Below are 24,160 nucleotides of genomic sequence, written 5' to 3'. Positions count from 1 at the left end.
TTAGCACACCATTTTTTTATTTTTCCGCTCTGAATAAGAAAATTATTCCTTACCTGCTAATTTTCGTTCCTGTAGTACCATGGATCAGTCCAGACAGTGGGTTATGTCCCCAATCCAGCAGATGGAGTCAGCCAAAGCTTTGAGGGGGCGTCACCAGGAGTGCTACTACCCCCTCTGCAGGAGTTCAGTATCGAGAATATCCAAGCCCGAGTAAAAACAAGAACCCCCATATTGGATCAAGTTTAATGAACGGCAACAATCAGCCGTAGAACCCTTCCCACCAACGGGTGGGGGGACAAAAAGGTCAGCGTGTCAACCCCAAAACAGAACTGTGACAAAACAGGGAAGAACTGAGCAATCATGAGACACAGAAAATACTACCGTCCCGTATGAGAAAAACCCCGTCGAGCAGGAATAGGACCCAAATGCGGTGGGCGTCTGGACTGATCCATGGTACTACAGGAACGAAAATTAGCAGGTAAGGAATAATTTTCTTTTCCCTGTACGTACCTGGATCAGTCCAGACAGTGGGATGTACCCAAGCGTCCCTAAACCGGGTGGGGTCCTGCGAGACCCGCTCGTAGAACCTGCTCACCAAAGTGTCCAAAAACCGAGGAAGCGAGGTGAAGACGATAGTGTCTGGAGAACGTGTGTAACGACTTCCAGGTGGCTGCCCTACAGATTTCTTGAGAGGAGACCGAGCGGGTCTCCGCCCAAGAGGCCGCCTGAGAGCGTGTAGAATGCGCAACAATACCGGGCGGGGGAGTCCGTCCCACCCCAATGTAGGAAGCGGCAATGCCAGCCTTCAACCATCTGGCAATGGTCGTCTTCGTGGCCTGAGCTCCCTTCCGAGGGCCGGACCAGAGGACGAAGAGATGGTCAGAAGTCCGGAAATCATTCGTAGCCTCCAGATAGAGGTGCAGGGTGCGCTTGACGTCCAGAAGCCGGAGAGACCTCGGTTCCGAGGAGGAGAAGGAAGGGAGCTCCACCGTCTGATTCACATGGAACGCGGACACCACCTTCGGGAGAAAGGAGGGAACAGTGCGAATCGAAACCCCGGAGTCCGAGAACCGGAGGTAGGGTTCCCTGCACGACAGGGCCTGCAGCTCCGAGATGCGCCGAGCGGAGCAGATAGCCACCAGAAACACCGTCTTGAGAGTGAGATCCTTGATCGTCGCATTCCGCAGTGGTTCAAACGGAGGTCCAGACATGGCCCGTAGCACCAGGTTGAGACTCCAGGAAGGACAAGGATTCCGCACTGGAGGCCGCATGTGTTTGACCCCTTTGAGAAAACGGAGAATATCCGGGTGTTGTAGCCGGGATCCCCCGTCCCGCAGGAGCGAGCCAAGGGCGGCCACCTGAACCCGGAGAGAGTTGTATGCAAGCCCCTTGTCCACCCCTGCTTGCAGGAACTGAAGTATCTGAGGAACCGAAGCCTCAGCGGGACTCGTGTTCAGGCCGGCACACCACAGCTCGAACACCTTCCAGACTCGCACATAGGCTACCGACGTCGAAGTCTTCCGAGAACGCAGCAGTGTTGAGACTACCGCCTCCTGGTAGCCCCGGCGCCGGAGGCGGCGCCTCTCAAAAGCCAGGCCACAAGACAGAAGAGTTCTGCCTGGTCGAAAAATACCGGGCCTTGGTGAAGGAGGCGGGGGAGATGTCCTAGACGGATGGGTCCGTCGATCACCAGTTGGATCAGGTCCGCAAACCAAGGTCGTCTTGGCCACTCCGGGGCGACGAAGATCACCGGTCCCTGGTGGGCCTCTACGCGTCGGAGTAGTCTTCCCACCAGTGGCCACGGCGGGAACGCGTAAAGGAGCAGGTTGGCCGGCCACGGGAGTACGAGAGCGTCCACGCCCTCCGCTCCCCGCTCTCTCCGGCGGCTGAAGAACCGGGGAGCCTTGGTGTTTCGTGCGGACGCCATGAGGTCGAGGTGGGGGGATCCCCACCGCCGAACGAGCAGCTGCATCGCCTCGTCGGAGAGGGACCATTCCCCGGGGTCCAAAAACTGACGGCTGAGGTAATCGGCCTGGATGTTGTCCACGCCCGCGATGTGCGAGGCCGCCAGGCGGGCCAGATGCCGCTCCGCCCACTGCATCAGCATCTCTGTTTCGAGCGCGACCTGCGGACTGCGGGTGCCGCCCTGCCGGTTGATATAGGCCACCGTTGTCGCATTGTCCGATAAGATCCTGACCTCCCGGTTCTGGAGGAGAGGCAGGAAGTGCTGGAGCGCTAATCTGACCGCTCTGGTCTCCAGTAGATTGATGGACCACTTTGATTCCTCCGAGGACCACGTTCCTTGCGTGGCGCTGCGGTCGCAGACCGCTCCCCAGCCTACAAGACTGGCGTCGGTGGTTACCACGACCCAATTTGGTAGATCGAGAGACACGCCGCGGGCCAAATTCTCCGGATTCATCCACCAGGTCAGACTGTTTCTGGCAAACAGCGGTAGGGGAAGGAGCACCTGGTAGTCCTGCGAAAGCGGCTTCCAGCGGGATAGAAGCGCTCTCTGTAGAGGCCTGAGGTGCGCAAATGCCCAAGGGACCATGTCGATGGTGGAACCCATCACCCCTAGGAGCTGCAGGTAGTCCCAGGAGGTGGGAACCGATAACGCAGAAAACCGTTGTATGTGTTCCCGTAGAGCTTGCGCCTTGTCCTGGCGTAGAAAGACCGCGCCCACACGGGTGTCGAAGGTCGCCCCCAGGAAATCCAAGCGCTGCGAGGGCACCAGGGAGCTCTTGGAAAAGTTCACCACCCATCCTAGGGACTGCAGAAACTCTATGACTCTGGCCACCGCCTCCTGTCCATGCCGAAGAGACTTCGCTCGAATGAGCCAATCGTCCAGGTAAGGATGAACTAGGATCCCCTCCTTCCGCAAGGCAGCCGCTACCACCACCATGATCTTGGTGAAAGTGCGCGGAGCCGTTGCCAGCCCGAACGGGAGAGCCACAAACTGGAAATGTTGATCCAGGATCTTGAACCGTAGCAGACAATGATGCTCCCGGCGAATGGGGATGTGGAGGTAGGCCTCCGTCAGGTCCAAGGAGGCCAGGAATTCTCCCCGATGCACCGCCGCGATCACGGACCGCAGCGTTTCCATGCGGAACCGAACCACCCGAAGTGATTTGTTGACTTCTTTCAAGTCCAGAATGGGCCGGTAGGAACCGTCCTTCTTTGGCACCACGAAGTAGATGGAATAATGGCCCGAGCCCACCTCTCCGAAGGGCACGGGCGCAATGGCGCCTATCTCCCAAAGTCTGTCCAGGGTCAACTGCACCGCCTGTCGCTTGGTGTCCGAGCCGCAAGGGGAGAATATGAACCGTCCCTTTGGGGCGCGTACAAACTCCAACGCGTAACCTTGTCCGATGGTGTCCAAGACCCACTGATCCGATGTGATTCGCGCCCACTCCTCGTAGAAGAACGCCAGTCGCCCCCCGATCCTGGGGACGGCGGAGTGGGCGAGCTGAACATCATTGCGAGGACTTGGGCGGAGGTTGTCCAGCTGCGGGGGCAGGACGCGCGGGGCGGCGCCCGCGAAAGGAGCGAGACCAGGGCTGAGACCTGGGGGCAGAGGGCCTGGTTGCCGCCGGTCTGTAGTTCCGGTAGCGCCGTTGCGCCCTGGCTCTGGTCCGAGAGGACGGAAAAGTCCTGGTGGAACGATACCTGTCCTCCGGCAGGCGATGAACCGCATTTTCCCCCAGCGTCTTGATGATTTGATCCAAATCCTCCCCGAACAGGAACTTGCCCCTGAAGGGCAGGGAGCCCAGGCTCGACTTGGAGGATGTGTCCGCCGCCCAGTTGCGGAGCCATAGAAGGCGCCGTGCCGCTACCACCGAGGCCATGGAGCGGGCGAGGACCCGAAACAGGTCATAGGAGGCGTCAGCGCCATAAGCAACCGCCGCTTCCAGTCTATCCGCCTGGGCGGCCTCCCCAGCCGGTAGGACCTGAGAGGTGAGCAGTTGTTGCACCCAGAGAAGGCTGGCCCGCTGAACCAGCGAGCTACACATCACCGCCCGCAAGCCTACCGCGGAGACCTCGAAGACCCGCTTGAGGAAGACCTCCAACTTGCGATCTTGTGCGTCTCGTAAGGCCGCACCCCCTGTCACTGGGATGGTTGTCCTCTTCGTGACCGCTGTCACCGCGGAGTCCACTTTCGGTACCTTGATGAGATCGAGAAAATCGTCCGGCAGTGGGTAGAGCCTCTCCATGGTCCGGCTGCCCTTGAAGGAAGCTTCCGGGGCATCCCACTCCCCGGTGAGAAGCTGGAGGAAAGAATCATGAATGGGAAAAGCCCGAGCCCTCGGCCTCCGGGCTGCCAAGACCGGATCCCCCTTCCTAGAGGAAGTGACCACAGCGGGCGCTACGGGCGCGGGCGGCTCCGGTGGTGGATCGAGGTCCAACTCCTTAATAACCTGTGGCAGGAGGTCCTCCAGCTCTTCCCTCTGGAACAGACGCAGCGTGTGCGGATCATCACCTTCTGAAGTGGAGTCCCCTTGACCCGGGTCTGCCGGATCCGATCCAGGGGAACCTGGTCCTGTGCCCGCAGTCCCCGAGCTTCCCGGGAGGCGGGCGCGAGCGGGAGGGAGGGGGGCCCCCACACCCGCCGGAGCGGGGGGGGCCGGGGGAGGCAGAGGGGCCCCCGCAGGTAGGGAGGGCCGCGGTATCTTGTGTGGAGGAGGCCCCGTGGGAGGCTCAAGGCTCTGCAGATATGCCGTGTGCAGCAAAAGTATAAACTCTGGGGAAAACCCCTGTCTCCCGGAGGGGGGCTCCGAGGGGGGGGCCCCCGGTGGGACTGTCTCCGGGTCCGATTCGGGGAGTAAATGTGGCGGGGACTCCCCCGCATCCCCGGTCCCAAGCACCGTCTGTTCCCCTTCAGGGGGTGCAGAGTGTAAAATGGCCGCCGTTCCCGCCAGGAATGGGGGAGGGGCCGGCCCCCGCCGCCCGGGCAGACCTGCTAAGCGGGGGAAATCGATGAGGGGCCGCGAGGTGCCCTCCCCCCCGGGGAGACACCTCGCACAAATGCCCTCCCTCGAGATCCGCGAGCCCAGCTCGCCGCAAGCAGAGCAGCGCTCTGGCCGCGGCATCGGGGCTGAGCAGGAAAACAGGCCCGGCAGAATAAACCACCCGGCAAGCCTCGGGGGGGGCCGATAACGGGAGCGCCGCTGCGGGAGGGGGCCCGGACGGCCTGCACAACCCGAAAGGAAGAAAAACGGCACCGCGGGGGGGCCTCCTGGCCGCGCGACCCGCCGACGACGCTCTCCCTGCCTGCCTCTGCAGCCCACGAGGAGCCGCGAAAATGGCCGCGGGCAAGGGAGAGAAGACGCGGAGGGGCCGGTCCTAATGTCCTCTGCGAGCCCCTCCGTCGAAGATCAGCTGCAAGCAAGGAGAAAAGTAAAGGCAAAACAACACTTACCTACCCCGCTCGCAAGGAGAGAAGAAGAAGAGAGAGCAAGACAAACACCGAGGGAAGCCACGCCTCCCAATTAGAGCCCTCTAAACTTTTTTTTTTTTTTTTTTTTTTTTTTTAAACAAACTTGATCCAAAAAGAAGTAGGCAGAGAGAAAAGCAAATCAGAGAAGAAATACAAGAACTGCCTGAGGTAATCGGGAGCAACCCGGATTCACTACTCGCATCTGCTGGAGTCAGAAGATACTGAACTCCTGCAGAGGGGGTAGTAGCACTCCTGGTGACGCCCCCTCAAAGCTTTGGCTGACTCCATCTGCTGGATTGGGGACATAACCCACTGTCTGGACTGATCCAGGTACGTACAGGGAACCTAGGTTCGTCTTATGGAGCGAAAAATACGGTAATCTGCCGTTCAACATGAAATGATAAATTTAGTCACTGGAATACCAAGCCTATGAGGGTGAAAAGAAACAAAGGTGAGAACTTTCTATGGGCTTTAGTCCACTTCAGGTAGAAGGCAACCACTCTCTTGTGATTTAAAGAGTGTCAGGTCTATTCACTTTTGTGAAGATGTGGCCTGGGAAAAATGTTGGAAGGATGACCGGTTGGGTGGAAATCTACCAACACTTTAGACAAGAACTTAGGGTAGTGCTTCCCAAACATCCCATCGTGATCTATTTAAGGTGGAAAAAAAACTGGGGACTGAAACTCACTGAATCTCTGGATCAAAATAACCCTTACAGGTCAGGTACTTGAGCCTACAGGGTAGTTTCCATCTTTCTCACTTCCTCTGTGAGAGGGAGACTTGGTTGCGAACTCAAGAGGGTGTTTTGTGTGTAGGGGATATATTCTAATGTATTTTGAAATGTTATATTTAATTGTATTTTATATACTGTTAGCTGCTTTGTGTTCTTAGGAAATAAAAAAAAAAAAGCAGGGTATAAATGTAAAACTGGAGTCAAAAGAAACAAAAAAGGTGACTAGTCTAAGGATTTGAGTTCGCTCCAGATACAAGACATAAGAACATAAGAACATAAGAAAATGCCATACTGGGTCAGACCAAGGGTCCATCAAGCCCAGCATCCTGTTTCCAACAGAGGCCAAACTAGGCCACAAGAACCTGGCAAGAACCCAAAAACTAAGTCTATCCCATGTTACCATTGCTAATGGCAGTGGCTATTCTCTAAGTGAACTTAATAGCAGGTAATGGACTTCTCCTCCAAGAACTTATCCAATCCTTTTTTAAACCCAGCTACACTAACTGCACTAACCACATCCTCTGGCAACAAATTCCAGAGTTTAATTGTGCGTTGAGTAAAAAAGAACTTTCTCCGATTAGTTTTAAATGTGCCCCATGCTAACTTCATGGAGTGCCCCCTAGTCTTTCTACTATCCGAAAGAGTAAATAACCGATTCACATCTACTCGTTCTAGACCTCTCATGATTTTAAACACCTCTATCATATCCCCCCTCAGTCGTCTCTTCTCCAAGCTGAAAAGTCCTAACCTCTTTAGTCTTTCCTCATAGGGGAGCTGTTCCATTCACCTTATCATTTTGGTAGCCCTTCTCTGTACCTTCTCCATCGCAATTATATCTTTTTTGAGATGCGGAGTCCAGAATTGTACACAGTATTCAAGGTGCGGTTTCACCATGGAGTGATACAGAGGCATTATGACATTTTCTGTTTTATTCACCATTCCCTTCCTAATAATTCCCAACATTCTGTTTGCTTTTTGACTGCCGCAGCACACTGTACCGACGATTTCAATGTGTTATCCACTATGACACCTAGATCTCTTTCTTGGGTTGTAGCACCTAATATGGAACCCAACATTGTGTAACTATAGCATGGGTTATTTTTCCCTATATGCATCACCTTGCACTTATCCACATTAAATTTCATCTGCCATTTGGATGCCCAATTTTCCAGTCTCACAAGGTCTTCCTGCAATTTATCACAATCTGCTTGTGATTTTGTGTCATCTGCAAATTTGATTATCTCACTCGTTGTATTTCTTTCCAGATCATTTATAAATATATTGAAAAGTAAGGGTCCCAATACAGATCCCTGAGGCACTCCACTGTCCACTCCCTTCCACTGAGAAAATTGACCATTTAATCCTACTCTCTGTTTCCTGTCTTTTAGCCAGTTTGCAATCCACGAAAGGACATCGCCACCTATCCCATGACTTTTTACTTTTCCTAGAAGCCTCTCATGAGGAACTTTGTCAAACGCCTTCTGAAAATCCAAGTATACTATATCTACCGGTTCACCTTTATCCACATGTTTATTAACTCCTTCAAAAAAGTGAAGCAGATTTGTGAGGCAAGACTTGCCCTGGGTAAAGCCATGCTGACTTTGTTCCATTAAACCAGCGGGTCTCTTGCAAATCAAAGAATGAAGAACTGCTTCACCCTAATGCAGGGGTCAGGAACCTTTTTGGCTGAGAGAGCCATAAACGCCACATATTTTAAAATGTAATTCCATGAGAGCCATACAATATGTTTAAAACTAAATACAAGTAAATGTGTGCATTTTATGTAAGATCACACTTTTAAAGTACAATAAGTCTCTGAAAATATTACACCAGGCCTAAAGACACCAATACATCTCCTATTAGGAAAACGGACCAAGTCAGGCTGCTATAGAGTCCTACACAGAAACTACACGCCAGCAGAAAACCTCACCTGAATCACGTGCTGTCCCTCACCTAACATAGAATAAAGAGACCAAAACGCATAACAAGAAGCATGCAGACAAAAACTGAATTGGAAACTGCAACAAGCCAGAGTCTCTGTATGCAGTGTAACAAAGGAAAAAAGAAACATCACACATCCTTATAAAACAAATCAAGAAATATAAAATCATCAGCAGTAAAACTGTACTAACAAAAAGAACATATTTCGAAACAGCTGATGAGTGGAATATCCAATAATTAAAAACTCATATAAAACATTTCCAGATACCAACAAAATATTTCAAAATAGCAGACACAAAGATCCAGTAATGAAAAATAATAAGGATACAAAAATTTTTTTGCTCTGCATACCTGGGAACGTTTGATATCCAGGTGTCCTGAGATTGTTCTGAATTAGCAGGAGGTGGGGTGGTTTGCTTGGAACTTTCTCCTCTCTCAGTCACATACCAGCGCTCTCTCTCACACTGGCTCTCAATGACACACCTATACACACATGCTCTCAGTCACTCACATATACAAATGTTTTTTCTCTCTCACTTATATAGGCTCTTAATTACACATTTACACACATGCTGTCTATCTTTTCACGCTTACACACACACAGGCTTTCAATCACATAAATACATGCTGTCTTTTTCTCTCACACACAGACTCTCATTCACATGCTTACAAACATGTCCTCTCTTTCTCTCATTTACACACAGGCTCTCAATCACATACTCACATGCTCCCTCACCTAAATCAGCTCTCAATCACACAGACACACATGGTCTCTCTCTCTCATTTAAACACAGGCTCTCAATCACATACTCACATGCTCGATCACCTAAACCAGCTGTCAATCAGACACAGACACACATGATCTCTCTCTTACTTATACACACAGGCTCTTAATCATACATACACATGATCTCTCTCACACACAAAGGATCTCAATCATACACACATACTCTTTCAAACAAACAGGTTTTCAATTACAAACTTACACATACAGGTTCCCAATGGTAAACTTACATTCATGCTCTCTCTCTCACAGGCAGGATCTCAATCACAGACATACTCTCTTTCACATATACAGGCTCTCAATCATTCACATACATGCAATCTCTCACTCACACACACAGGATCTCAAACACACATGCTTGCTCGCTCATTCACTCTCTCTCTTCCCCCCCCCGGGAACTCGCGGCAGCAGCAGCCACCTCCCAACGCTAACCTCCTTCATTTTCAGCCCTCGCGGAGGCGAAGGCGGAGTCCCATCGGCCGCGGTTGAAGATTTTCATTTTCCTCCGAGCCGCGCTGCAGTCTTCTTCCCGTCGGACACTAGCGTGCCTGCGTGGGTCTTCCCGCGCAGGCACCCGATGCTCTCCACTTCCTCTTCCGGGCCGCGGGAAGAAGAGAGCACCGGCGTGCTCTCTTCTTCCCGCGGCCCGGAAGAGGAAGTGGAGAGCATCGGGTGCCTGCGCGGGAAGACCCGCGCAGGCACCCGATGACTCCAGCGCTGGCACCCGGCTGACACCCGATGACTCCCGCGCAGGCACCCGGATGACTCCAGTCGGCGTGCTCTCTTCTCCTCCCCCCCGCGGCCCGGAAGAGGAAGTGGTGAGCATCGGGTGCCTGCGCGGAAGAAGAGACCACGCTAGTGTGGTCTCTTCTTCTCGCGCAGGCACCCGATGCTCTCCACTTCCTCTTCCGGGCCGCGGGGGGGGGGGGGGGGGGGGGAGGAGAAGAGAGCACGCCGGTGCCGCTGACTCCAGCTGTCCTGCCGCGTTCCGCCCGGGCTGACAGCATTTTAAGCCCGGGCGGCGGAGGACCGGGGAGCAGCTGGGTCAGCGGGGAACCGCGAAGTATGGCGACACTTGTCTGCGAGCCAGATGCAGCCCTCAAAAGAGCCATATCTGGCTCGCGAGCCATGGGTTCCCGACCCCTGCCCTAATGGGTATGTGGCCTATGGAACAATGTTGGCAGGAATACTAAGGCAGAAATCCACCACCTTAAGCAGGTATTTCGCATGCTCCCTATTATGGTAAAATCTAGTGTAAAGTGATTAAGTCGCTAAGTACTGAAGCTCACCAACTCTTATAAGCTTGGCTACCTGACCTGGTATTCATTTCATAAGGACATAAGAAAATGCCATGCTGGGTTAGACCAGGGGTCCATCAAGCCCAGCATCCTGTCTCCAACAGTGGCCAATCCAGGCCATAAGTAGTTGGCAAGTACCCAAAGATCCCAAGCCCACAGAGTTCAGAGACTCAAAAGGAGGCTTTCACCAGCTAGATAAGAACCATGTCGACATCCCATGACATTGCAGACTGCTTAAATGGAAGTAAGACTCTCATGCAAAAAAGATGGACAGAGATTGGTTTCTTTGTACATGCTGCTTCTAAGTGCAAACTGCTGACAGAGTTGGTCTTAAGGGCAGACTTTGAAAGATATATAGTAGGTATTCAAGCAGTTTCTGTGAGGGTCAAGAAGGGATCTAGAGCCTTATGCTCACACTAGATTGCAAATCTCCACAATTTGAAACCGTAAAACCTTCTGGTAGACTCCTTCCTTGAAGACAGAAGACCTTCTGATATCTTTTCCAGACAGATCACGAGCCAGAGATTGTATATAATAGTGGACTGTTCCCTCATTTTGAGTTATTAGGTTTGGAGAAGATTCCAACTTGATCCACTTCTTCAGGGACAAATCCCAAAGGAAAGAAAAGCCAAAAAAAGAGCTACAAATATGATAGTTCCTGTGTCTGAGTTTTAGCAAAAGGTCTTGGCCACTAGTGGTAGAGAAGGATATAAGTACCGACATCCTGTCCCTCAATGAAGAGAGAAAGTAACTGCCACTAGCTTTTTTTTTTTCCTCTATCCAATGGTTTCCTTCTGCTCCTTTTGGGTTTCTAGCTCAATTGGAACTAGTGTTGGGATCCTGGCCCCATGAGCCTTCATTTGTAACTACTGGGAACTTTTTCCCCCTGTTTTATATCCCTTCCTAAGCTATGTTTAAGACTAGTCATTGCAGTCATGTTCCGAGTCCAGGAGCCAAGCACCAGGGCTCCTTCGGGAACCTTCAAATCATATCCCTGAATCTGTGCTTTAAATGTCGCCCTGAGGTAATCACCATGACTCTCCTCCACTCCCCAGCCTACCAATCCGGGTTCTAGCCTGTACAGTGGTGCACTCCTCAAAGGAGGTTTCCAAAAAAATATAGAAAAGATACAAAATACAAGGGAAAAAGACTGCTCATATAAAACTGATTCCCCCAAATAGCGACGGGGAGCCAGTGTATCAAGAGTTTTTGTAATCATAGGATGCCAGAAAAAAAAAAAACATTTGAAAAATTACAAAAACTTCAAAACATTCTGAAAATATCTACAACTCTAGTCACCATATGAAAACAACCAAAGACCAAAAAATGGTAAAGCAACCTCACACATCAAACGTGAACAAACAGAAAAAACTACAGCCGCCCTACACAAGCTTGTTTTGCCAATATGGCTTTATCAAGAAAGATCAAAAAAGTTAAGGCATTAATCAATCTCAGGCTAGCCAACGGATCACACTGTGCAAACACAAACATGTCTTTACATCATATACTGCAAGTCATAATGACAGCAGGATTTATAAATATTTAGGTAAGAGATTCCATGAGCCAGACCTGTGTCTTAGGGTGGGGAGGATTGTAGGAAAATATCAGCCTAGGGCAAGGGACATTGTGTGACCTGGAACACATACGCCTCTACTATCAGACTTGAGCCAAAAAATCTCCAATACCCAGAGCTGCTCTCACCTCTTCCCCAATTTCCCCACTTACCTTCACCTAATCATCAAACTCCTGCTTTAATCCCCCAACCCCTCACCCAGCTTTACCTGCAGGCTACCGCTGCTGGGCTCTGCAGTACTTTGCTGTCCTGGTGATAGTGGGAGAGCTGCAATGTGATGGTCCCAGCCAGTCACTCTCCTTCACAGCTTTTTATTTTTTAAAAACTTTACTGGATTCACTGAGGCCAAAAATAACTCCGTTTCTTGTCCCAGGGCAGTGCTGTTTTCAGTCACAATGCTGCCTGCCAGTGCTTGCATAACCTTACTTCCCATTCTTCTGTTACTGCAGGACTGGCAATAGACTGCCTTTTGTCCTCCTTAGGAAGGGCCCTGGGGCTGATCGCTCATCCAGTTAGTAAAAAAAAAAAAAAAAAAAAAAAAAAAAAAGAGGAGGAGGAGGGAGAGACAGGAAGGTGGGCTGGGGCCACAACACTGCAGCTCAGACTGGAGCTTCAAAGAGAGGCAGTGCTCAGACTGGAAAACCGAGCTCTGCCGTGGAACCAGCAACTGAGCAGGGTTTAATATTTTTTTTTTTCAAATATATGCAGCAGGCAGGGGTTGAAGTGCTGGCCAGCCTGTCTTTGCTCCTTCTGAAATTGAAGCCCAGCACGTCTGCACCCAAAGACAAGGAGCTAGCTGCTAGGGCAGTTGAGCCACAAGAAAAGCTGAGGAGTCCGTCACGTGAGCACTGGGCATGCCCAATCTGCCCCTGGTCTCATGCCATAAAGCTGTCACATGGTGTCCAAAAGTGCCTTGGGGTGCCAAGGAAGTGATGCACTCAGGCCAGGGGACGCCAGTGAGGTCAGAAGGACCATTCAGCAATGTTTGAGAGAAGGGGGAGGATCACACTACTGTCTCTACAAGGAAAGTGGTGATACTTTACCTCTTCCCAGGGGGACATCTCCAGTCGCTTCAGCACCTCCCTTGTGTGCAGCTCCAAAACGTCCAGGTTCGTGGGCACTTTGTTAGAGTGGTCTCTTAGCTTCCGGACTCTTCTCCTGGAATGGTGATAGGACAGTCTCTCTTGCGAAGGGTGAGCATCTGGGCACAGACCTGGCATTCCCTGAGGCTTCAATTGTTTGCTGCTCTCCTCCTTCAAGCATCAAAAACATTCTTGAGATTGTAATAAAAATGTCAGGAATATAAAAAGCATTGAAAGTGGTCTGTTCAGCTAACTGGTGTTAAATTTCTGGCCCCTCTAACCAGATACATTTCAGCTGGGCAAGTCATTACTTTAGTCCGAAGACTCTCTGATGTGTACAAGGTGAACAGCGTTTTTTAGATTTACAAATTGAACCTGCTTCATATTTATACAATAAAAACAATCTTTGAACTGTGGAAACTATGAAATCCCCCTATCTCTGGAACTAAAACTTACATAGCACCTCTCCCTGCTTGTATATTTAAGAGTTTGATGAAAGAAACTACACATTAGGAATATAAGATGTGCATACGTTTTTAAAAAGAATAAAAACCTGAATGACTACTGAATAGTATGTGCAGTGTCAGAAGTTTGTTTTGACGCATGATGCAGTAAAATATTATTGCCAATCGTTTTATTTATTTATTTATGAGCTTTTCTTTGCCAACGTTCGTGGAACACATCATGCCGGTTTACAATGAAAAGAAAGGAGGAAAATTACAATAAACAGGGGAGGGGGAGGTGGGGCAGGCAAGAAAGGGAAGAGGGATGAGAGAAGAGTGTGGAGACAGGGAGGAGATGGAAAGGCAGTAAAGACTGAATACATAGGAACTGCGTACAACAAAGGAACTATCTACATACATCTTATGTAGCACTATATATGTCTGTAAACATCTTATCAGTCAATTGCAGCTTTTTTTTTTTTTTTTTTTAATATATGCATTACTGTGGTTCACTTAGAGCAGATCTTTCCAAACTGCGTGTCGTGGCACTTAGTGTGTCGCACGCTGCGCCGTCAACTCCAACGCGAGTTTGGGCTTTTTTCCTAGCAATCATGTATGGGGAAGGAATTGTTAGAGGGAGATGATTGATGAGGTTTCAATGAGTCAGTGAAATTGTCATTAGAATGATATTGCATACCTGAAGAGGAGATGCAGTAGGTGTGATCTGTTGTGTTATCCTATGCCATCTTTGAGTGTTTGACTGAATAGCCATGTTTTGAGTTCTTTTTTAAAAGATTTAAGGTTTTCTTGTGAGCTCAGGTGGTGTTTATTTATTTATTTAGAATTTTTATATACCGACATTCTTGATAAAAAAATATCAAATCAGATCGGTTTCCATTGGAACAAAAACAATCGCAACAATGGCATTACATTGAAACAAGTTGACAAATCATTAAATAACAGATAATTATAATAATAAATAATTATAGATAAAACAATTATAAATTATAAATTAAAACAATGATAGATAACAGATAATTATAAATAAATAAATAAATTATAAATAAAACCGATAATTATAGATAACAGATAATTATAAATAACAGATAATTATAAAGTGTTGTGGCAAAGAGTTCCATAGATTCGGGCCAGCGATGGAAATGGCTCTATTTTCTTGTGGAGGACAATTTGGCTAGCGGTAGTGGTGGCACTTCTATCTGTAGTTTACTTGTTGACCTGGTCGTACGTAGTGACCTGTGTACATGTATGACATTGTCCAGAGCTGTGTTGTCTGCTTTATGAATTGCATTGTGTAGAATTGTTAGAACTTTGAATTCTATTCTTTTTTCTACCGGAAGCCAGTGTAGATTGTTGAGTACGGGGGTGATGTGGTCAGATTTCTTTTTACCAGTTAGGACTCTGGCTGCAGCATTCTGTAGTAACTGAAGTGGTTTTAAGGCTATTTTAGGTAGACCTATCAAGAGTGAGTTGCAGTAGTCTAGGCTGGTGAAGATGAGGGCTTGTAAGACGGTTCTGAATTCATGGTGGTGAAGCAATGGTTTTAGGTGTTTGAGTATTTGGAGTTTACGGAAGCCTTCTTTTGTTTTTGTTGCAAAGTGTTTTTTTGTAGTTTAGTTCGCTGTCAATCCAAATGCCAAGGTCTTTTACATTATTTTTGAGTTGTATGCGGATGTTGTCAATTTGGAAGGGTGGTGTGGTTAATGATCTTGAGTTTTTTCTTATGATTAGAATGCATTCGGTTTTGCTCATGTTTAGGCATAATTTTAGGTGGTTTAGCATATTTCGAATTGCATCAAGGTGTGAGGTTGCTATTGACATTGCGTCTTCTAAGGTGGAAGTGACTGGAATGACGAGTTGAATGTCGTCAGCATACATGTAGTAAGTTATGCCTAGGCTTGATAGGAGTTGGCAAAGGGGTAGTAGAAAAATATTAAAGAGTATGGCCAATAGAGCAGACCCTTGTGGCACTCCTGTTTCAAGGGGGATGGCTTCGGAAGATTTGTTGTTGACGGAGACTTTGAAAAACCTGTTATTTAGGAAAGAGGTGAACCAGCCTAAAGTTTTGCCGGCGAGCCCAATGGTTTCTAGGATAGCTATTAGCGTCTTGTGGTCAACTGTGTCAAAGGCTGCGGAAAGATCAAGGAGGATCAGTAGGTGGCCAATTTTTTTATCGAATCCTCTTAGTATGGTATTGGAAAGGTTGAGTAGAAGGGTTTCTATGCTGAGATTTTTCCTAAAGCCATGTTGGGTGGGATGTAGTATTTTGTGGTTGTCAAGATGTTCATTGAGTTGTTTCAGGACCGCTTTCTCAGTCAATTTAGCAAGGAGGGGTAGGTTTGATATTGGGCAGTAATTGTTCAGGTCTTCTGGGTTAAGGTTTTTCTTCTTAAGTATTGGTTTGATGCGATTTTTAGCTTAGTAGGGAGCTCGCCTTCCTCGAGTGATTTATTGATAATTGCTACGACTATCGGGGCTATGGAGGGAGAGATTTCCTTTAGCTCTCGAGTGGGGATGGTGTCCATGTCATGTCATATGAGAGTATGGGGGCCAGACATGTGCTGGGGGGGGGGGGGGGAGAAGAGAGATGAGTGTGTGGGAGGACAGACATGTACTGGGGGGAGAGAGAGATGAGTGTGTGGGGAACAGACGTGCTGGGGGGGAGAGAGATGAGTGTGTGGGGAACAGACGTGCTGGGGGGGAGAGAGATGAGTGTGTGGGGAACAGACGTGCTGGGGGGGAGAGAGATGAGTGTGTGGGGAACAGACGTGCTGGGGGGGAGAGAGATGAGTGTGTGGGGGCCAGACATGTGCTGGGTGGAGGGGGGGGAGAGAGATGAGTGTGTGGAGGCCAGACATGTGCTGGGGGGGGGGGGGGGGAGAGAGATGAGTGTGTGGGTGACAGACATGTGCTGGGGGGGGAGAGAGAGATGAGTGTGTGGGGGGACAGACATGTGCTGGGGGAGAGAGAGATGAGTGTGTGGGGGGACAGACATGTGCTGGGGAGAGAGAGAGATGAGTGTGTGGGGGGAGAGATGTGCTGGGGAGAGAGAGAGATGAGTGTGTGGGGGACAGACATGCTTGGGCTTATTTTTTTTGGAAAATAGCGCTTGGAATATTATATATTTTTAATATAAATGAAAGGTTTTCATGAGATAGGTTGTGTCATGTATATATTTAAGGAAACATACATAAATTGTCGAAATACGTTTCATTCATTTAACCTTTAACCTCTGGTTTGCTAGTAGACTGAATTACCATGTTGTGAAATTATGTTTGTCTAAAAAGTGTCACCAACATGAAAAGTTTGGAAAGCTCTGACTTAGAGGATCTGTTATAAGTAAGGTTCTCCGATTTACAGTTTCAACCAATTTTCACCCATAAATTCAAGGACTTTTCCAAAGGTGATAATTGGTTTAACAGATATTCACCCTAATTTTAGACTGATTAAAAAACTGGTCAGAGCTGCAGATGCAGCATTTCGAGGCCTCCAGCTATTGCTGAAAGCCAGTGTGAGCCAAAGTGTATGCTGTGTTTCAAGTCCCACCTTCCACTAAGGAAAACACTCACCCTCCAGTATCACCCAAGCTATCTCCATATACCCCCCAAAGCAGCCAAAGTGCCTGCTGTCTGGGGCTGTGAATGCATGTCAGGCAGGCCCTGTCCACCAGAAGCTCCCTGGCCCTACACAAAAGCAGGCATGTAGTGCTGCAGACCACGGGATCATCAGTAAGCATGCTACCGAAGGAAAGAAAAAAAGCCTGGAGCTACCACCACCAAGGATAAGGGAGTGGTGGGGATAGGGAGATTTTTGGCAGGGTGGGGGGGAGAGAGGGAGGGACTTGTTAGGAATGGGGGTAGAGATGGGGATGCTGCTGATTTGAGTGAATGGGAAAATCTACTTAATATTTTATTATGGTTTCTGTCCACAAAAAAAAACAAACAACCCTCCAATATTTACCTGAAAAACTAACAAGTCAATTTTTTCAACTGATTTTCCCTTGTTTTTGTTCTTGTCATAATAAATTCCGAAAAATTCCCAGGAAAACAAATAATAAAAGCCAGAAAATGAAAGTCTCTGGTTATAATCGGACTAGAAATCGGACTATTCAAATCCTCCCAGCTTCAAATCTGCCTTATTTACGCCCCCCCAGGGCTCCTAGAAGCCGACCCCCTCTCCCCTCATCGAAGTCTTAGCCAAACACATCAACACTAACTCACCTGCTATCATTTTGGGAGACTTCAACATCCATGTTGACTCCCCATCCCCATCATCCAATTGCGAAGCCTTTCTCTCCTCCCTACAGGCTATGGGATTCAAACAAATTATAAACAATCCCACACACAAGGCAGGCCACACGCTCGATCTGATATTCACGAATGAAGCCATCTCGCCCATCTCCCCACCTTCCTGCATCCCCATCCCCTGGTCAGATCACTCGATGATAGTTACAGAATTATCTGTAAAACAAAAACAGACCCCCATTGCCACTAAATCCTCTATCCAGTTCAGGAAACCGTGTTCCATGGACACACTCAACAACAGCCTTGCCAAAGACCTTACTAAACTGGACCTCTCTGATGCTGATACCGCTATTAACCCTGGCAATCTATCACACACTCAGTAGCAAACACAATCTGCCCTTATCTTCAAAAGTTATCAACCCGGCCCAGATGAACAAAAAACCCTGGTTCTCAACTGAATTAAGAAAACTCAAACAAGACCTACAACACAAAGAACAACGCTGGCGGAAAGATCCCTCCCATACCTCACTGGCTTCTTACAAAACAGCAATGAACTACTATAGGACATCCATTACCCGCACCAAACGAGATTTCTACACCAAAAAAATACACTGCTTCTTATACGACCCAAAAACTCTGTTCTCATATGTTGCAGCCCTTACCACCCCTATTCCCCCTACCTTCCCAGAAGAAGCAGCCCAAAACAAATTTACAGAGTTGGCTATCTTCTTTGACAACAAAATCAAAAACCTACTTGCCCCCCTGGCAACATCCAACACATCATCAAACCCTTCGCAACCACCAAGCCAAAATCCTTCACCAACTAGCAACAAACAGACACTAGAATCTCTTGAACCCACATCATCACTGGAAATAGAATCGTTAATCAAGAAAATGAAACCTTCTTCACATCCATTGGATCAAATACCGACCAAACTCTCCTCACCATTCCTAACACCATTGCTAAACCTCTGGCAGACATCATAAATTGCTCCCTCAATCAAGGATATGTCCCAGACTCTTTAAAAATTGCTTCGCTGAAACCCTTACTAAAAAAACCCAACCCGGACCCAGCCAACCCTGTAAATTTCCGCCCCATTGCAAACTTACCTTTTATAGCCAAGCTAATGGAAAAGCTTGTCAACATCCAGCTCACAGAATACCTTGACTCTCACAATATTCTCTACCCCTCTCAATTCGGATTTAGGAAACGCCTAAACACAGAATCCCTCCTTCTTTCTTTAATGGACAACATTCTGATGGGCCTTGACAAGGGACAATCATACCTTCTTGTCCTACTCGATATCTCCGCGGCCTTCGACACGGTAAACCATTCTATCCTCATTAACCGTCTAATGGAAATAGGCATCTCTGGCTCTAATCCTTTCTGAACAACAGGCACTACAAAAATGAACAACAGGCACTACATAAACACAACAGGCACTACATAAATGACAAAGAATCCCACCCCATTCCTTCAAAACAAGGAGTACCACAGGGTTCTTCACTTTCCCCTACTCTGTTCAATATATATCTACTCCCTTTATGCCAGCTACTCATTAGCCTCAACCTCACCCATTTTATATACGCGGTCGATGTACAAATCATAATCCCCATCTCGGACCCCATCTCCTCTACTATAAATTTTTGGAATAACTGCTTACACGCCATCAACCTTCTTTTCTCGAGTCTCAACCTGGTCCTCAATACGTCCAAAACAGAACTCCTGGTTATCTCCCCTTGCGATAACAACCCCTTAGCCAACAACGCAATTATTCCACTAGCAAGCCAGGTTAGAGACCTTGGAGCCACCCTTGACTCTAGAATGAATTTCAAAAAGTTCATCAACGCTACAACCAAAGAATGCTTCTTTAAGCTACAGGTCCTGAAGCAGCTAAGACTGCTCTTACACTTCCAGGATTTCCGTTCAGTGCTTCAGGCCATACTGTTTTCAAAGATTGACTATTGTAACGCTCTACTACTCGGTCTCCCCGCTTCTTCTACTAAACCTCTACAGATGCTGCAAAACGCAGCGGCCAGGATCCTTACAAACACATGTCGTAAGGACCACATCACACCAGTCCTAAAAATCCTACACTGGCTACCCATCCAATACAGAATACTCTTCAAGGCCCTCACCATCATCCACAAATCCATCTACCAGCAATCCACACTCCAACTCGCCATCCCTCTCGAACTATATACTTCAACAAGGCCAATTAGAAATGCCTACAAAGGTTCGCTCAAGGCCCCCCCTAACAAATCCTCGGTCCACAACTCTATTCACAAGCGAGCACTTTCGACAGCAGGTCCGCTCCATTGGAATTCGCTTCCCCCAGATATACGCCAGGAACAATGTCATCTCTCCTTCAGAAAGAAATTGAAAACCTGGCTGTTCACACAAGCTTACCGTTGAAGGAACCTCCATCAATCCAACATTGACTCTCACCCTTCTACCTCTTCCCCTATCCCTTCCCCCCTCCCCGTTTCAGTCCCTCCCCCGTCTCCAGTCCCTGCCCTAACACCCCCCCCACTCAACTCCCCAATTCTCCTCCTCCCAGATATATTATGTTAATAATCGCCTAAGATAAATCTGTTTATGTCTTGCTACTATATTGTTTTCGTTAATTTTTATCACTCTCCAGTTATCGTTTAAAATCTCTCCTGTTTTCCATCTCCCATGTTTTCGCTCCCTGTTTAATGTAACTTTACCTTTCCACTTAGTTGTCAATTGGTTTCCCCCTGATATATTGTAAACCGGTACGATAAGACCTCGTCTTGAGTATTGGTATAGTAAAAGAAGTTAAATAAATAAATAAAATAAAATATAAGAGGAATAGAAATTTTATAAATAGTTATGTCCTCTCTTGGAAAAAAATCAGTCTAAACTTAAGTTTAAGTAATTAAATAATTTAAACAGAATTTTTCCAAGAGGGGCCAAATATTTATTATTGCTTGAATTTTAAAAAGAATTGAGGAAAATAAAAACCTTGTGGAACATCGCAAGCACTGAGTCAGGTGTTAGGATTTCGGGTAGTTGACAAACACGAGGGACTCCAGTACCTGAATGGTCAAGCGCAGGGAGTGAAGCGCCCCCTCCTGTGTGGCGCTCTTGACCAGCCAATCGTCCAAGAGGAGAAAGAGGTGCGCACAGACTACTGCCAAACACTCTGTGAAAACCCACGGGGCCGAAGCGAGGCTGAACAGCAACATCCTGACTTGGAAGTGCTTCTCATGCACGAGGAACTGCAGATACTTTCTGTGACCGGGGAAGATCTTGATGTGGGCGTACGAGTCTTTTAGATCGAGGGAGCAAAGCCAGGCCCCTCTTATCAGGAGGGAAATCAGGGTGTGCAACAAGACCATCTGGATCTTTTCTTCTTGTAGAAACTTGTTCAAAGCTCTCAGATCCAAAATAGGGCAGAGTGCCCCCGCTCTCTTTGAAATCAGGAAATAATGGGAGTAGAACCCCCGCTGCTGCTGCCGCAGTGGTACAGGTTTCACTGCTCTAGCCATTACAAGGGTGGAGAGCTCTGTCAAGAGAATTTCCTGATTGGAGGACTGACCCCAAGATGGGCACAGGGGGAAAGCCCATGGGGACAACAAGGATGATGGACAGGACCCACTGGTCCAAGGTAATCTGAGGCCAGTGGTCTGCAAAGGACCACAGTTGACCACTGACTGAGGGTCCACCATCAAGGGTACAGTTGCAAGGATTATGCTCCCCTGCAGCCAGTCAAAACCCCCTAGCAGGGCTCTGCTGGGGCACCAGCTGAGGCCTGGGGATTCGCTGTTGTCTACAGCGGCCCCGGGAGCTCATGCGTGGAGTTCGAGCATGCGAGGCAGGAGGGTAGTATTTCTTCTGGCGATAGGACCTCCTGGGTCTCTGGTGTGAAGATTTCCTGGCAGAAGATGTAAGGTCCGATGTACTGGCCAAGAGATGCTGAAAGATCTCATGGTGATCCTTCAACTAAGCCACAGATGTCTCACCTTATCCCTAAACAGGTTTTCGCCAGTAGAGGGGAGGTCCACCAGCTTCTCCTGGACCGCTGGTTGGAGATCAGAGGCTTGAAGCCCTGCCATCCTATGGGCGCCAATGCCTGCTGCGATCTCAGATATGTTGTAGCTGGACCATACCTCGTGTTTACCACATTACAGGCCCTGTTGGGCGACTGCCAAAAACACGTCCTGCTGCTGCTGGAGAGGCGCTCAGACAACTCCTGAACCTGCTTCCAAAAGGTTCAGAGTATACTAGGTCATGTACAGCTGGTAGAAAGCGTTACAGGCGATCAACATAGCACCCTGAAACATCTTCCTACCTAAGGCATCCAACGCCCTGTGCTCCCAACCCAGAGGTGTAGAAGCATGAGTGCGGGAACGCTTAGCTTTCTTGAGGGCCGACGCCACTACTACTGATTGATGTGGGAGCTGATGCCTCTCAAATCCCAAGGCCTGCTGTACTAAATATACCGCATCTGCTTTCCAATTTACTAGAGGAATAGATATGCTCCCAGATACGGAGGAGTAACTCCTTAAATATATCATGGACAGGAACTGCCACCACCTCCTTCGGGACATCGACAAACTGAAGGACCTCCAGCATCTTATGTCGGGCATCTTCCTTCATTAGGAGTTGGAAAGGAATGGCTTATGCAATGGCCCGGACAAAGCCCACAAAGGTCAGGTTCTCTGGTGGGGATAGTCTCTCCTCGCCTCTCCTCTGGTGGGGATGGGTCCAAGGGAAGATTCTCTGAGCCATCAGAGGAAGACTCTGAGGTGTCTTCCCTCCAAGGGTCATATGGAGCATCCTCCTCACTAAAGTCCCCTGGGGACCCCTGTGGCAGGCCCTACCCAGGCACCTCAGTTTGGGCACAGAGTGCACAGAGGCCCCCAAGGAACAAGGAATCAGACTGGGCAACACCCGACGCGGTACCAAGGACACGGACAGTGCCACAGGCCATGATAACTTATCCTCCTTGGAAGAACTCACGATGGAGATTGCCCCGGAGGGAGGAGGCACCAGACACCACTGGGGGATCCATGGACCCCCCCCAGGCACCAGCAGCTGATACATAGGCAAGACGCTCAGAAAGCATCAGCGGAATTATTTAAAGGCTTTTTTATACCGATATTAGTGGGTACATCATATCGGTTTACATCAAACAGTAGGTGGAAAATACAAAGAACAGGGACATGGGGAGGGGACAAGAATTACTGGTGGTTCGATGCCCTGCAGGGCTCAGATCACCACCAGTTTCACTCTGCGGTCCAGCTCCTCCTGAAAAACCGCCGAAGACAGGACGGATGGAGGCGGTGGTGAGAAAGGCATCACCGGAACTCCCTCGGAGCCCCAAAGGAGATCAATGCCCGGCACCAGTATTGGTGGGAAACACCTGGGACTCCCGGGTTCGATGGAGGTAGATGCCTCCTCTGAGGGGTCCCTTCAGGGGCATCATGGCGGCCACTGGTGCCAACCCATGCTTCTGGGATTTTCCTTGGTGCTTGGCCCGGTCTTTCCCTGGGCCCGAGGAAGATGGAGATGATCCTGTTGTCCTGGAGTGCGACAATACAGACTGTAGCAGATTCCCAGCACCTCTTCCGAGAGGGCCCCAGTGGAGGAGTGGACAGTGAAGGCTCCGTGACTATCGGTTCCCTGAGGCCTTTAGGAGTCGACATCCCCAACACTGGAGTCAACGGATAAGATTTTTTGGACCCAAAAAGTTTCTCCATCTTATCTAAATGTGCAGAGGATACAGACCTCATGCAGATCTGTGAAAGACATGGTCCACAGGCACTGGGAGCATCGGCGAAAACCGGACATCATAAAAAAGCCAGTGAGCAGGTCGAAAGCTGGTGGCTTCCCATAAGCGACACTACCAGGAATTAGCTGCAAGGAAGGAGAAAAGCTTACTGCGCTGCCCTACCAAGACACTGACAGAGAAGAGGGACTCAGGAAATCTGTAATCAACCATGAAAAACAATGAAAATGATGAGAAGAGCAGAGACTCCACAACCATGAAATGAAAGCTCCGTGGAAAAGAAGAGACTGATGAGGGACCCCGTGTGGAAGCGTGGATAGTGGCATGCTGGGCATGCTCAGTGTGTGCCAGTCAAAGTTTCCATCCAATTATATCACTCATGTGTGAGGACTACCATCCTGCTTGTCCTAGGTGAAAGAATCATACCAAGAACAAACTTTTTGTCCAATATCTAATTCTGCTAATCAGCCAAGCAAAATTCTGTAATATACAATACTGAAGAGCACTAGGGCTGGTGCTTCCATTAGCAAACTAGGCAATTTTGGGGGCTGCAAAATCTACCAGCACGAGGTTCAGAGGGGTGCTGTGCCAGAGCTAATATTGTCAAAAAAGGGAGATGTGTTTTGGAGCCGCTGCCAGGAGGTGCATAACCTAAGGTTCATCTAGGGTGCCAAATACTCTTGCACCATCCTGAAGGCCACTGATAAATCCAAAAGGACAAGGAGTTAAGAATCATCTCTATCCAAACAGTGAAGCAGGTCATCTACTGAAAGAAAACCACCTTCTCAATCAATTACCAAAGACCAAATTGGAAATAGTTCTATGCCAGCTAACTATTGTGATGGGTATTA

At 48.6% G+C, this 24,160-nt stretch overlaps 1 protein-coding gene across 1 annotated transcript in view; it reads right to left on the bottom strand.

The window, feature by feature from the left end:
* Positions 1-24,160, bottom strand: part of KDM7A (lysine demethylase 7A) — a 320,476-nt gene that overhangs the window by 82,065 nt on the left and 214,251 nt on the right. Inside the window, 1 exon segment of the mRNA XM_029597359.1 lies at positions 12,807-13,016. Coding sequence (XP_029453219.1) covers positions 12,807-13,016 — 210 coding nt within the window.

Source organism: Rhinatrema bivittatum, chromosome 4 (genome assembly GCF_901001135.1).
Source record: "Rhinatrema bivittatum chromosome 4, aRhiBiv1.1, whole genome shotgun sequence".
Taxonomy (NCBI): Eukaryota; Metazoa; Chordata; class Amphibia; order Gymnophiona; family Rhinatrematidae; genus Rhinatrema; species Rhinatrema bivittatum.
This window is presented reverse-complemented; position numbering and strand designations above follow the sequence as displayed.